The sequence below is a fragment of the Lynx canadensis genome, chromosome E2, assembly GCF_007474595.2.
Source record: "Lynx canadensis isolate LIC74 chromosome E2, mLynCan4.pri.v2, whole genome shotgun sequence".
Classification (NCBI taxonomy): Eukaryota; Metazoa; Chordata; class Mammalia; order Carnivora; family Felidae; genus Lynx; species Lynx canadensis.
Genome location: NC_044317.1, coordinates 36,064,630 through 36,080,144, shown reverse-complemented (window position 1 = coordinate 36,080,144; position 15,515 = coordinate 36,064,630). Strand labels below are relative to the sequence as shown.

At 36.8% G+C, this 15,515-nt stretch overlaps 1 protein-coding gene across 6 annotated transcripts in view; it reads left to right on the top strand.

Annotated features, from left to right (window-relative positions):
- The window catches only part of PHKB (phosphorylase kinase regulatory subunit beta), a 274,597-nt gene that overhangs the window by 40,679 nt on the left and 218,403 nt on the right, over positions 1–15,515 (top strand). For all 6 annotated transcript variants that reach the window (XM_030298118.1, XM_030298119.1, XM_030298121.2 and 3 more), the window contains 2 exons: positions 4,909–4,998; positions 6,770–6,908. In XM_030298118.1, coding sequence (XP_030153978.1) covers positions 4,909–4,998; positions 6,770–6,908 — 229 coding nt within the window. The remainder of the gene's footprint in view (positions 1–4,908; positions 4,999–6,769; positions 6,909–15,515) is intronic.

Below are 15,515 nucleotides of genomic sequence, written 5' to 3'. Positions count from 1 at the left end.
TTGAAAGTTTTTTATATTGTAGTATTGGTATACTAACGGAAACTCAGGGGAAAATATTTGAAATGAAATAGCAAAATAGCAAAATATCAAATAGCTTTTAGAAATTGATGACAAAAACACAAATAAAGCAATAGCAAATGGCAATAGGATGTATGCAATTCCTAGAAGAGCAAATCCAAATGGCCAATCTGTAAAGATTTTTCAAACTCACTAATTGTATGAGAAATGAAAAACAAAAGTGAGATAACTACTTTGTTTTTATCAGATTGGAAAAACTTTTAAAAGTAAGGAGCACTTATATCTAGTAGACATGTGAATTGTTTTAGCCTTTAAAAAAATGCAATTTGCCATTATTTTGTAAAAAGTACACTTATTGCTTAATTTAGTACTTCTAGGAATTTAGAGGTGAGTAAACTTCTTTTATAAAGGGCAAGATGGTAAAAATTTTAGGCGTTTGCAGACCATTTGTTTTTTGTCACAACTACTCAAATCTACATGACTTTGCTGAATGCGGAGTTGGAAAGACATGTGTTGTAACATGCTATTATATGGTATTTCCAAGGTACAGATGTATAGGTATAAGTCAATTCAAGAGCATATATAATAGTAAAATGTAAAACTAGGAAGTGATGAATTTTGAATACTTATTACCTTTGTTTTTAATAATTATTCATCTATAAGCTTTTATAATTTAATTTTCATTTATGTGTTTCATAACCAGCTCCCAAAATTCCTGAAAATTTAACAGTTAACTCTTTTCAGCCAGTATTAATTGGTTCTAGCATACTACTGGCTGTATCTGTGTACACATAAGGATGTTTTGCAGGATTGTTTATGATGGCAAAAATAGAAAAGTATATACTTCTTGATAGGGGAATAACTGAGTAAATTATACTGTGTCAATACCCTGGAATATATAGCAGTCAAAGAAACAATCATTGCCTTTTTTGATTTCCTTGTGTGTTGTCAAATGGGAGGAGCAGGAAGCAAGGAAGGGTCTATTTCATGACCCCATTTTTATAAAACAAGCGACAAAAGACTTCCTTCATTGATGCATATATATATTTTTAGATAAATATGGAAAAAGTATGTTTACATGGGAATGAGGACAGAAGAGGGCAGGAGGTGAAGTAAGGGAGCAAAGGGTTAGTGTCCATGATAAAAAGAGCATGTATGTTACGAGTCCATGTGTAAATTTTGTGTACGTTTATATATATTGCTTAAAGAAATGCCTGAAAGGAATGTACCAAAATGTTAATGATGCTTGTTTTAGAGTGAGTAATGTTAGATATTTTTTTAATCTGAAAAGAAATTATTTTAATTGAGGGAGAAAATCAGAATCCTGTAGGCTTTCTAAAGATTTAGGTTTATAATAACATTTTCTCCCGTGAAAGATCATACTTGGATCAGTGTTCAATAAAATTTACCCTGTTAGTTATATATCTTTTCATGTGTATCACTTAAAACAAACAAACCCCTTGGTATGTAGTATCTTATTTCATAAGACCGTGCATTAGCTTTAGAGCTGTGATAGTATATCTGCAAGTTTGTATATATGTTTATGACTTCATGTTTAGTTGTTTTCTTCATTTTCAGATGGCAGTGCATTGTTTGAAATTGCTTTTATTTTCAAAGATTGCAAGGTAGAAGTTTCCTGTTCCCTCAGCCCCACAGGGATGCTGAATTTTCCTATCCTTTGTTTTTTAAGAAACCCACACTCTAACTCATATTACTCTTCTTCAAAACTTTATCTTACCTTTCCTACTAATCTGTGGGTCCTGGTGGCCTACTGGATATATGGTCCAGAGTTTTATGCATACAATGCATATATTAATTGAGAACAAATAATGGTATTTATCTTCATCTATCACCATACATGGAAAAATGATAAAGTTAGTTAAGGGTTCACCAAAGCCTTGATTAATAACATTTTTGTATGTACAGTATTAAAGGGCTTTCAATCATATAATGAAAGATTGTATGCCTAAATAATAGAGTATTGAAATTGTTTTGGTTTGCTTATCCGCTTTCCACCTTGACTTCCCTTTTGAGTCCTCATTTTATTCTTTTAGTGTTTGCTACTTGAATTATCAGTTCTGTCTTGTGATTGCTTAAGAGCCTCCCCCATAACACTTAGAAACCTTGTTGGTGTTTTATAGTGCCCAATTCAGAAAGTTTGTAGCTTTGTTAAGGTTATGCGCATTCTTGGTATTGTTTTTGTCTCATGGAAATTTCTTAGGAAATTCCTTGTTTAATCTCTTAAATAAAATAACCCTTCCTCTTACGTGATAAAACTGGAATATTACTCTGCCTCTTGTATTATTGTTCTTTGTCAGTGAATATCTTTGGTAGTAATGTGCTCTGAAATGAGACTAGATTGTATTTTTCTAATACCAAGAGAATTGACAGCTAAAAAATCAGATTGACATGTTTAAACTCATTTTACAAATTGGAGAAATGATAATTTTTATTTTACTTTGTGATGTTTAAATATAGGCATAATACAAATGGGAAAAACATGAAAAGGAAAAATTTACATTGAAACGCTTCATTTCGTTTTGAACTCTAAACATTTAATAGTGTTTTCTGTTATTTTGCATCTTTCTCATTGTCTTTGGGAATTCATGCTCTATTGATTGCTTTCTCCACATTTTTATTTGCATTGAACCTTTTCAGGCTAATTCTTGTTTAAAATGTTACCATTGATTACTTTTCCTTTGACTTGAGATTTATGGTACTGTTTGCCATAAATTGTGTGGAACATCCTTGTTTAATTTTATGCATTTACTTCAGAAGCAATACAATGGTGATTATTAAAATGTTAACATTTATTTAGGTTAGCTGTTCTTAAGTCACCATGGGCTTTCTTGAAGATATAAGAACGTATAAGAAAATATTGATTCTTAGTGATTTTACTTTTATATTTTTCTGCTATACTTTAAACATCTTCTCTTTTAGCTCTTACTGCATTGGTATTTATTTTCCTGAAAAGTCTGGTTTTCCTTTTGTTTATTTTTGTTGTTTTTAAGAAGCTCCCTTCGGTGATTTTATTGAGAAACATTAGATGATAGAATCATTTTAGTCTTTTTTAGGATTTGAGGGGCACCTTAAATGTAATAGCACTTTTAAAAATAAGTATTGTTTACCCTAAAATCCAAGATACAATGTCATTAAAACAGTCTTTCCAAATAAACTCACAAGTATTATGGTAGATACAAAGGTGGATTTCAATTTTGCATATTCTATTTCAATTTTTATTACATGCACATGTATTGTTTATCTATGTAATGAAAGTATATGTAACTTCTGGTGATGTTATTTTTCTTATATAAAGCAAAATATTAGCTCTTCTAATAATAGAGCTCTAAAAAAAAATGGAAATATCATTCATCCACAATCCTTCCACCCAGCAAATGTGTCTTCTTTAATCTTTTTATGTATGTACCCCAATTTACAACTTGTGATGATTTGTACCTGATTTTATTTTATTAATTGTTGTATGAACTTCACTGAGAGTGTGTAAACTCCTAGAGCTTAGCACCTAATGTGTAAGCAGTAGCCATATTATTTTTTTTCCCAGCTGCCAGGCTGCCTGTATACTTAACACCTACCCAGAGCTATTGAATGCAGGGAGGCAAAGGGCATGGCCAAGCCCTGACCTCTTGTGCAGAAGTCCCGAAGCTTTCTTGTCTGTGTTTATAGGCCTTCCCATTCTTACCTATGGGGCAATTCTGGTTGGTGTCATTGTGAAGATTCTTTTTTAGAAAATCTCTTCACTCAGAGGAAGTCATTTTATATTGCTGATTTTATGCACAAATCATCGTTCTTTCCAACATAAGTTAATGAGATTATTGCCTTAATATATAGATCCTTTCATTACTTCCTTGTTTATTATCTTCCTAAACATAAAGGGATTCCAAATACCTTGGCTTTATACTAGCATACTGGACATTGCAATTTTAATTTTCTTTAAAAAAAAGATTCTTAATGCATGCCAACACATCCCCCACCCCCAGGTAAATTTTAGGGCCACTCTTGTGCTGTGTGGTTGGATTATATGATGTTCGTTACCTGAATCCAGTTGTGGATTCGTTGTGACCTTGAGATGTTTATAATTTGAGTGCTTTTAACAAAGAATGAGAGATAGTACTTAGTCTGATGGCTGAAGGTTCAGAGGTCTTCCTTTCAGTGAGCAGTTGAGAATGTGCACCAGTTAAGTGAACAATTTGCTGTATCTATTTTGTGGCAAATTATCATAATTATTGGGTATTCTGCAGCTTCTGAGCAGTATGCTCTGTTAATACCTTGGAGTAGTTTTCATGGATGAGAAGTAGAAATGGTTTCTGCTTTAGTACAGATAATATGGCATGAGTTTTATCTAACGAGGAGTAAGTAGAGTCTTCAGAATTTTAGTATGAAAACTCTCTGAATATTCATGGAGTGGATGACTTTGGAGCATGTCAGTATTATCTTTTTTCTTGAGATTTTTGGGGTATGATCATTTGGCAGAAAATTGCTTGATCATGAGCATGAAGAATAAGGTTTGGATTTTAGGGCATTTAAGTAGATATTTCTCAAAGGGAACTGAAATTATTGACCTAGGGACTATCACATAAGTATTAGTGGTATTCGGGTTGTTGGGAACAGTATATATATGAATTAGCTATAGTAACTGCCAGGTGTTGGGGGGTTGGCGGTGTTCCCATAACATTTGGAACCCTTCTGTACTTGTTTCAAGGGCAATTTCTTCTCTCTCCCCCTACCAAACATTTGACCGGTAATATAATGTGTTAGTTCACATATAAAAATGAAAATTAGATTGCTAAGTAGTGCTTTTTCATTTATTTAGAAGTTTTGTTTATCTTGGTGAAAATGACTGAATTTGGTGGGTTTTCATTTTTCTTTTAGGCTCAGTTTATGAACCTCTGAAAAGCATTAATCTTCCGAGACCTGATAATGAAACTCTGTGGGATAAATTGGATCATTATTACAGAATTGGTAAGGAATACTTGAGGAAAACATGTCCTTAGGTAGTTATGATTAGTATTTACTCTACCTTATATTGCATATGTTACGTGCACGATGATGATCTCTCATTTGGATGTGGGGATAGTTTCATTGCTTAGGCAGCTATATATTCCAATTGGATCTTAACCCTGGGACTATAAAAGATTTTCAGCACATCATATCTGTCCCTTGAGTAATTTTAAAACTGTCACCAGTGTCCTCTGTGTCTTTTTACTCTCTTAAACATTACTAGATTTGAGAACTGGAGGCTGTTTCTTCATTACTACCTACATAAAGATTTTGTAAAAGTATTCCTTGCTTACTCATTTACCCATACATGGTTTCTAAGTAGTCCTAAACCTTTTGTATCTATTACTAATTCTTTGGGATACAAAAGATAATCTCAGGTTACTATTACTAATATTAAGTACCTGTTATATTTGTTGTTGTTTTGTTTTGCCAAGAACAGCCTGGCAAATTTTGCTTTTTAATGTGAGTAAGCAATTTTGAGATATGTATGCATGGGACTCCTCTTGGTTCATCAGACTGTAAGTTAGAAAAGCCTATTAATTTTTGCCAGTTTGCTTCTTGTGCCATTTTTGTGGCCTTGTATGACAAATAATATAAAATTTAATTTATTTATTTCCCTAAGATAAGGATTTTTTTTGTTGTTGCTGTTTGTGTTAACCTCATATAAAACCTTAATTCATCTTATTTTAGTCAAAATTCTAGAATATGTTCTTATGTGGCCCTTTTATTGTCATTGTAGCCATAACTAGATGAAGAAATGTAAATACCTTTTTAAAGAAATGTCAGTTGTTTACTTGAGACTTTAAGGACCAATTCTTTCCTCTGGGAAAAATGATAAATACCCTGACATTCTAAAAGAAATGGTAATGATAATGTCAGGTTTGTCTGAGAAAAAGAAGAAAGTTAATTCTTTAATCTCTGTGAAGGAGAAGAATGCTTTAGACCTTTGAAAAACTGTCCTAAAAGTAGTTGACATACGTCAATCTAGATTAGAGTAATTTAATGCATTTTGGTGAAAATCATTTATATTTAGGAATAAAATCACTTTTAGGAAATATAGTTTTAGTGTGTGTATTTTTATATTTTAGGATTCTTATAAAAGGTAATAAAACATTAATTTCAGACTTTTTTTAAAGTAAAATGTTCTCAAAATAATTATTTACTTGTTTTCATGTCATATGAGAATGGGATTTGGTTTTGAAATGATAAACATATCTCTAGCTTGTATAGTATAATATGTAAAATGAATATATTCCTCAGAAGTCTAGGCACAAATTAGTCATCATGGAAAATAGGATTCTGGTTTATTTAGCAGTGGAACTGGCTTTGGATTTAGCCATTAATGCCACTCTATGTTGTACATTTGTTTTGTTTCCTTATTGAACTTCTGTTGAAAACAATAATAAAAAGATATTGATCTTTTTTTTTCTGTATCTGATGTTACAACACTTACTGACATTAAGTATGATATGCTAAAAGCTTTTTAATTGCTAATTAGCTGAGTCCTATCCTCAAAAGTAGAAATATCCTTCCTGCAGAGTGGATTCCCACTTGTGCTGGAGTGACTTACATGAAGTAATTTCTGCATTCTAAAAAGTTGTATACTACTGGTAGGTTTAGGAACAACAGAATTATCAGCAGTAGGATGAGGAAACGAAAGAAGATTGAGATCTTCAGCCCAAGGGAAATGGATGGCTGTACAGTTCATTCTTTTTCTTGTCTTCCATTCCAGTGAAGTCAACGTTGCTGCTATATCAAAGTCCAACCACAGGTCTCTTTCCCACTAAAACTTGTGGTGATGATCAGAAGGCAAAAATCCATGACAGTCTTTACTGTGCTGCTGGGGCCTGGGCTTTGGCTCTTGCATACAGGTAAGCTGGTGTGTGTTCTTCTAGTAACTGTAAGTCTGGATAATAGGGTTTTGTTGGCCCACGTTGAACTGAGCATCTATCTTTTGGCTCTGCTGATGACTCATTGTGTGTGATCTGTGACTGCTCAAGGCCTCTAAACAAATTTTAAGTTTTCCTAAGGATTTACACCAGACTAGTTCTAACAGTTTAATGACCTTGTGACCAAAATTTTTTTCAACTGTAGGTTTTTAAATCATCATTACTTTTTGGCAGAATTATCTGCTCATTCTCTTTGAGTTATTTGCTTTCAATCAGGATTAATTATTGATTGAATTTTGCAGATGATAAAACTGGGGCCCAGGTAGTTAGCAGATTTTTCCAAAAATACACAACTTGTTAATGATAGAGCCAGGGCCAGGACACCCCCCACTGCACCCCACCCCACTCTAGTTTAGTATTTTTTCCCAATGCAATTCATGGAGATATTTATCACTTGTTAAATCTGGTTGTAAATCAAATAATTATTTTATAAAGTTAAAAAAGTCCCTTTACAATACAAAAATATCTTCTTATTTTGCAATATATGGAAAACATTCAGTGTGTGTGTCCTGACTCACCATCAGAGATAAACATTTTAACCATTGTTAAGATTCGGTTTCTGAATATTAATTTTCTGAAGGCGAAACATATGCATGTACTTCTGATTTGAAAATTGTATCTTTCACGTGAACATGAGTCCTCTGTTTAAAATTACTGATGTGTTGCACTTAGAAAATCAAATACTGAGATAATATGAAGTAATGGCCTTTAGCACACTTGTTTGCTAATGTCACTACAAGCATTTCCTAACATTCTATGTGAGCACAGTACAGTTTCCTTGAATGTCAAGCTAATACTGGTCCTATGAGTACAGAGAATGCCAGCAATACCTTAACCAAGTGGTCAGGCTAGTAAGGACAGGAGTTGCTTCACTGTGACACAGTGCTAAGTGCACATTGCCCATGTTGACTTCTTACCAAAACGATTAAATAGATCTACCTATGAATAAACAATCAGACAAAGCCAAATTGTGGCTACTTATAAGTCAACTTGCCTGGACTCTTAAAAAATGTAGCTATCAGAGAAGATTAGAAAGTAGTTATGAATATAACTTAGAGTAAGAAAGACTAAAGAAATGATTCAGGAAGATGGTAGAGCAGAAGGATCCTGAGGTAACTTTGTCCCACAAACACCCAAGATAACAGCCACATTAGTGTAACTAACTCTGAAAATGACCAAAAGACTGACAGAACAGACTTTACACAGTTAACTATAGAGAGGAGGCCACATCGAAGAGTAGGAAGGGCAGAGACATGGTTGGGAGCCAGAGCCCCTGGGAGACTAACCACAAAGGGGATGCACACCACCAGCACAGAGGAGTGAGAGGATCAGGCTCCACATGGCACTCCAGGCACAGGGGACCCACACTGGGAAGATGGCTATCTATAACATTAAACTTTGAAAGCTAGTGGGGCTTGAATTCTGGAGTTTTTACAATCAGCAAGGCTTAATTCTTCCTTTAAAAATTAGCAGGTTTAGCCCTGGCACAGCTGGAGGGTGATAGGAAACCGAACACCTGCCTTTAAAGAGCCAGCATAAGAAGTAATGTGGTCACACAGTTTGAAAAGCATGTGGGGTGTTCATAAAAAAGATTTATTTACTAATGTAATGTAATGTAAATTTATTTACATTAGTAAATAAATCTTGTAAGAACAAGTGCTGGAGGGACAAGGATCTTGAGGATCTTTAGGAGACTTCTTCTGAGAACAAAAGAGGTGTCAGGTGCCATTTCTTTCCCCCTGTGTAGCCTAGAAAGCAGGACACTTGCAGAACCAGCACAAACACTTTCTACTTATCCTGCTAGTACTAAGCACCCTGCCCTGCGTTCTCCTGGGGATCAGCCCCATTTGGTAGGCGTGTCTCCAAAGCACCTCCTGCCCCAACACGCCCTGCAAGCAACCCTGGCTGGGACTGGCACCATTTTACAGTGACTCCTGCCCTGAGCAGTGGGGAAGATAACCATCCACACTAGCAAGTCCACAGCCCCAGCAGCTGAAATTTATAGCTAGCAGCACAGAGACCGTGCCTTGCCAATCAGTGTGACTGCGGTCCTGGCAGATAGACGGGGTGCAGGCATCTGTGCTGACTGATGGTCCTGCCCACAAATGAAAGCCTCTCAGGGGACAAAGCAGGGAGAGTGTCCTGCAGGTCAGTGTGACTGCATTTCCAGATGACAGACTGGGGACAGCCATCTGGCTTGACTGCTAGCCCCAACCACTAATGAAAACTGCTCCTAAGGTCAGTGCAACCAGCCCCAGCAGATGGGCTGAGGGCAGACATCTGGTCTGATTGGTGACACTACCCAAATAGAAGCCTGATGCATCCACAGATTGGCTTCTTAACAGGTAGCAAAACCCTACCTGCTGAAACCACAACAGGCAAAGTGAGCCATTGCAGCCTAAAGAACTGAAGGCAAATGTGGCTTAACAACAGTGGGGCACATGCAACCCACATAGGAGATACCCCTGAAGTACCTGGTTCTGGTAAAGAGAGAGCATTGTGCTATAGGGCATTACAGGACCTCTTCTTCATAAGGCCATGACTTTCGAGATCAGGAGATGCAGCTGACTTTTCTAATACATGAAAACCAATAGATTGTTGGACAAAATGAGACAGAGAAATATATCCCAAATGAAAGAACAAGACAAAACCACAACGAAAGATCTAACTGAAATAGAAGTAAGCAATATGTCTAATTAAGAATTCAAAGTAATGGTCATAAAGATACTCACTGGATTTGAGAAAAGAGTGGAGGATATCAGTGAGACCTTCAAGAGATAAAATATAAAAAAGAACCTGTCAGAGATATAAAAGTCTGTAATTGAAATAAAAAATACACTAGAGGGAATCAGGAGAAGATCAGAGGAGGCAGAAGAGTGGATCAGCGACCTGGAAGACTGGGTAAAGGAAAGCAACTGGGCTGAATAATAAGAGAAAAAAATATAATAAAAAATGAGAATAGGTTAAGGGAATTCAGTAACACCATCACATGTAATAACGTTCACATTATAGGGATCCCAGGAGGAAGGTCACAGAGAATGTATTTGAAGAAATAAAATCAAAGAAAGAAATAAAACCAAAAACTTTCCAAATCTGGGGAAGTAAACATATCCAGATTCAGGGATCACAGAGAGCCCGCAGTGAAATTAACCTAAGGAGGTTCACACCAAGAAACATAATATTAAAATGGCAAAAAGTAGTAACAAAACATCTCAAAGGCAGCAAGAGAAAAAACAGTTACAAATAAGGGAAACCTCATAATGCTATCTGCTGATTTTTCAGTGAAAGCTTGAATGTACAGAGATGGAGAAACATTTATAATACAAATGGAAGCTAAAAGAAAGATAGGGTAGCGATACTTTTATCAGACAAAATAGACTTTAAAACAAAGACTATAATAAGAGATAAAGGACACTACATAATGATAAAAGGAACAGTCCAACAGGATGGTATAACAATTGTAACTATTTATGCACCCACCATGCTACCACCTAAATACATAAAACAACTATTAACGGACATAAATGAAGAAACTGACAGGAATACAATAATAGTGGGTGACTTTAACACTCTGCTTATATCAATGGATAGATCATTTGGCCAGAAAATTAACAAGGAAACAGTGGCCTTGAATGACACATTGGGTCATTTGGGCCTAACAGATACATTCAGAACATTCCATTCAAAAGCAGTGCAATACGTATTCTTTTCAAGTGCACATGGAATGTCTCCAAAAGATATCACATGTTAGGTCACCAAAGAAGTCTCAATAAATTCAAAAAGACTGAAATAATGTTATGCATCTTTTCTGAGCAAAACGATATGAAAATAGAAAGTAATCACAAGAAAAAATCTGGAAAGGGCACAAATACATGGAAACTAAATAACATTCTAACAAATAAGAAATGGGTCAACGGACAAACAGAATAAAAAATACATGCAGACAAATGAAAATGAAAACAGAATGGTCCAAAGTTTGGGGGATAAAGCAAAACCTGTTCGAAAAGGAGTGATTACAGTCTATCTTAAGCAATGCAAGTCTGTCTTAAGAAAAATTTCAGCTAAACAACCTAATATTACAACGAATGGAGCTTGAAAAAGAAGAGTGAACAAAGCTAGTAGAAGAAAGGAAATAATAAAGATTAGAGTAGAAATAAATGAAACAGAGACTAAAAACAAAGCAGAATAATTAATGAAACCAGGAAGATTTGAAGAGATGAACAAAAAAGGTAGACCTTTTGCCAGACTCAAAAAAAAAAAAAAAAAGGACTCAAAATCAATGAAGAAATAACAACCAATACCACAGAAATACAAAGGATTATAAGAGAATATTATGAAAGACTATTTCCCAACACATTGGGCTACCTAGAAGAAATGTATAAATTTCTTAGATGCATATAACCTAACAAAACTGAAGCAGGAAGAAATAGAAAATTTACATGTTAATGTAAATAGCAAGATTTCATTCTTTTTCTGGCTGAGTAATGTGTGTGTGTGTATGTGTGTGTGTGTACATATATTACATCTTCTTTAACCATTCATCAATGATTGGACACTTGGATTCTTTCTATACCTAGGCTACTATTGTAAATAATGCTACAAAAAACGTTGGGTGCATATATCTTGTTGAGTAAGTTTTTTCATTTTCTTTGGGTAAATACCAAGTAGAAGAATTACTGGATGATATGGTAATTCTATTTTTACATTATTGAGGAACCTCCACAATGTTTTTCACAGTAGCTGCACCAATTTGCATTTCCTCCACTGACACACAAAGTGTCCACATCCTCTCCAACATTTGTTATTTCTTGTGATTTTGATTTTATCCATTCTGAGAGATGTAAATGATATCTCATTGTGTTTTAATTTGCACTCTCTGATGATTGGTGATGCTGACCTTTTCATGTGTCTGTTGGCCGTGTGTAGGTCTTCTCTAGAAAAATATCCATTCCAGTCCTCTGCCCATTTTTTAATTGAACTATTTGGTTTTTGTGTGTTGAATTGTGTTAAGTTCTTTATATATGTTGGATATTAACTCCCTCTCAAAGGTATCACTTGCAAATATATTGTCCCACTCAGTAGGTTGCCTTTATGCCTCATTGCTGGTTTCCTTTGCTGTGCAAAAGCTTTTCATTTTGGCATTCCCAATGGTTTAATCTTGCTTTTGGTTCCCTTGCCTGAGGAAACATATTTAGAAAAATGTTCTTATGGCCATTGTTGAAAACTTTGTTGCCCATGGTTTTTTTCTAAGAGTTTTATGGTTTCAAGATGGAATAGGAGAAGATGGTGGTGTATGAGGACGCTGGGCTCACTGCGTCTTGCTGATCACTTAGATTCCACCCACATCTGCCTAAATAACCCAGAAAACTGCCAGAAGACTAGCAGAACGGACTCTCTGGAGCAAAGCATAGACAAGGGGCCCAAGGAAGAGCGTAGGAAAGGCGGAGAGGCAGTGCATGCTACACGGACTGGTGGGAAGGAGCCAGGGCGGTGGAGGGGCAGCCCGCCTGGCAAGGCAGAGCCCCAGTCTGACTTGCAAAAGGGGAGGGGCCGGAATGTGTGAGTTCTGACAGCAAGCAGGAATTAACATCTGGAATGTTAAGTCAGCAGCTCGGCTCAGAGAGCAGGAGGGCAACAGGACACCAGGAGGGAGAGTATTTGAGCCCTGGAAGACAGAGCTCACCTCAGTAGGGAAGAAAGGGTCTGGCCAATGCCATCTCCCTCTCCCATCCCCCAGCTGAAATCCCAAAGGGAACCAGTCCCTGTCACCGAACTTGCTTGCACCATGCAAACACCCAATGCTGTGCTTCTGTGGATCCATCCCTCTGACTGTTCTGCCTGCCTCCTGGTGCTGCAAGGCCCAGCCCACAGGGGACCACCCAGGGCAAAACAAGCTAAGCCTGCCCCTCCTGCCCCTGTACACCTTGCGGATCCACCCCGGCTAATATGCCAGATCCCATGAAAGCAGCACCCAAGCCTGGGAGTGTGCAAGTAGCCCAGACAGGGGCCACACCACTCCAGTGTGACCTGCCCCTGGGAGAGGGGAAGAAAAGGTACACACCAGTCTCACTGTGACCCTAGCTGTGGGCTGGGGACAGACATCAGGTCTGATTGCAGCCCTGCCAACCAACACAAGTTATTCCAGACAGCACAGTGGACATGCCCCACAGTTCTGCGCCCCTCCAGGGACTATCCAAAATGATGAAACGAAAGAATTCTCCTCAAAAGAAACTCCAGGAAGTAGCGACAGCTAACGAACTGATCAAAAACGATTTAAGCAATATAACGGACCATGAATATAGAATAATAATCATAAAATTAATCACTGAGCTTGAAAAAGTATAGAGGAGAGCAGAGAGTCTATTGCTACATAGATCAGGGGACTAAGAAACTGTCAGGAAGAGCTAAAAAATGCTATAAACAAGGTGCAAAATAAAATGGAGGAGACCGCAGCTTGGATTGAAGAGGCAGAGGAGAGAATAGGTGAACTAGAAGATAAAATTATGGAAAGAGGAAGCTGAGAAAAAGAGAGATAAATCCAGGAATATGAGGGGGGAATTAGAGAACTAAGTGATGCAATCAAGCACAACAATATCTATATAATATGGATTCCAGAAGAGCAAGAGAGAGAAAAAGGTGCTGAAGGGGTACTTCAACAAATCATAGTTGAGAAATTCCATGATCTGGGGAAGGAAACAGGCATTAAAATCCAAGAGGCACAGAGAACTCTCTTCAGACGTAACTTGAATTGATCTTCTGCGTGACATATCATAACAAAACTGGCAAACTACCAGGATAAAGAGAAAATTCTGAAAGCAGCTAGGGATAAGCACCCTCTAACATATAAAGGGAGACTGATAAGACTAGTGACGGATCTATCTAATGAAACTTGGCAGCTCAGAAAGGAATGGCAGGAAATCTTCAATGTGATGAACAGAAAAAATATGCAGCCGAGAATCCTTTATCCAGCAAGTCTGCCATTCAGAATAGAAGGAGAATTAAAGGTCTTCTCAAAAAAAAAAAAAAATGAAGGAATTCATCACCACTAAACAAGCCCTACAAGAGATACTAAGGGGGATTCTGTGAGTGAAATGTTGCAAGGACCACAAAGGACCAGAGACATCACTACAAGCATGAAACCTACAGACATCACAATGACTCTAAACCCATATCATTCTATAACACTGTATGTAAATGGACTAAATGTTCCAACCAAAAGACATACGGTATCAGAATGGCCAAAAAAACAAGACCCATCTATTTGCTGTCTACAAAAAGAGACTCCTTTTAGACTTGAGGACACCTTCAGATTGAAAGTGAGGGGATGGCGAACTATCTATCATGCTACTGGAAGTCAAAAGAAAGCTGGAGTAGACATACTTATATCAGACAAACTGACGTTAAATTAAAGGCTGTAACAAGAGATGAAGAAGGGCATTATATAATAATTACAGGGTCTATCCATCAGGAAGAGCTAACAACTATAAGTGTCTATGCACCAAATACGGGAGCCCCCAAATATATAAAACAATTACTCAAGGGGCGCCTGGGTGGCACAGTCGGTTAAATGTCCGACTTCAGCCAGGTCACGATCTCGCGGTCCGTGAGTTCGAGCCCCGCGTCGGGCTCTGGGCTGATGGCTCAGAGCCTGGAGCCTGTTTCCGATTCTGTGTCTCCCTCTCTCTGCCCCTCGCCCGTTCATGCTCTGTCTCTCTATGTCCCAAAAATAAATAAACGTTGAAAAAAAAATTTAAAAAAAATAAAACAATTACTCACAAACATAAGTAACCTTATTGATAAGAATGTGGGAATTGCAGGGGACTTTAACACTCCACTTACAGAAATGGATAGATCATCTAGACACACGGTCAATAAAGAAACGAGGGCCCTGAATGATACATTGAATCAGAGGACTTCACAGATATATTTAGAACTCTGCATCCCAAAGCAACAGAATATACTTTCTTCTCAAGTGCACATGGAACATTCTCCAAGATAGATCACATACTGGGTCACAAAACAGCCCTTCATAAGTATACAAGAATTGAAATCATACCTTGCATACTTTCAGACCACAATGCTATGAAGCTTGAAATCAACCACAGGAAAAAGTCTGGAAAACCTCCAAAAGCATGGAGGTTAAAGAACACCCTACTAAAGAATGAATAGGTCAACCAGGCAATTAGAAAAGAAATTAAAAAATGTATGGAAACAAGTGAAAATGAAAATACAACAATCCAAATGCTTTGGGATGCAGCGAAGACAGTCCTGAGAGGAAAATACATTGCAATCCAGGCCTATCTCAAGAAACAAGAAAAATCCCAAATACAAAGTCTAACAGCACACCTAAAGGAAATAGAAACAGAACAGCAAAGGCAGCCTAAACCCAGCAGAAGAAGAGAAATAATAAAGATCAGAACAGAAATAAACAACACAGAATCTAAAAAAACTGTAGAGCAGATCAATGAAACGAAGAGTTGGTTTTTTGAAAAAAAATAAACAAAATTGACAAACCTCTAGCCAGGCTTC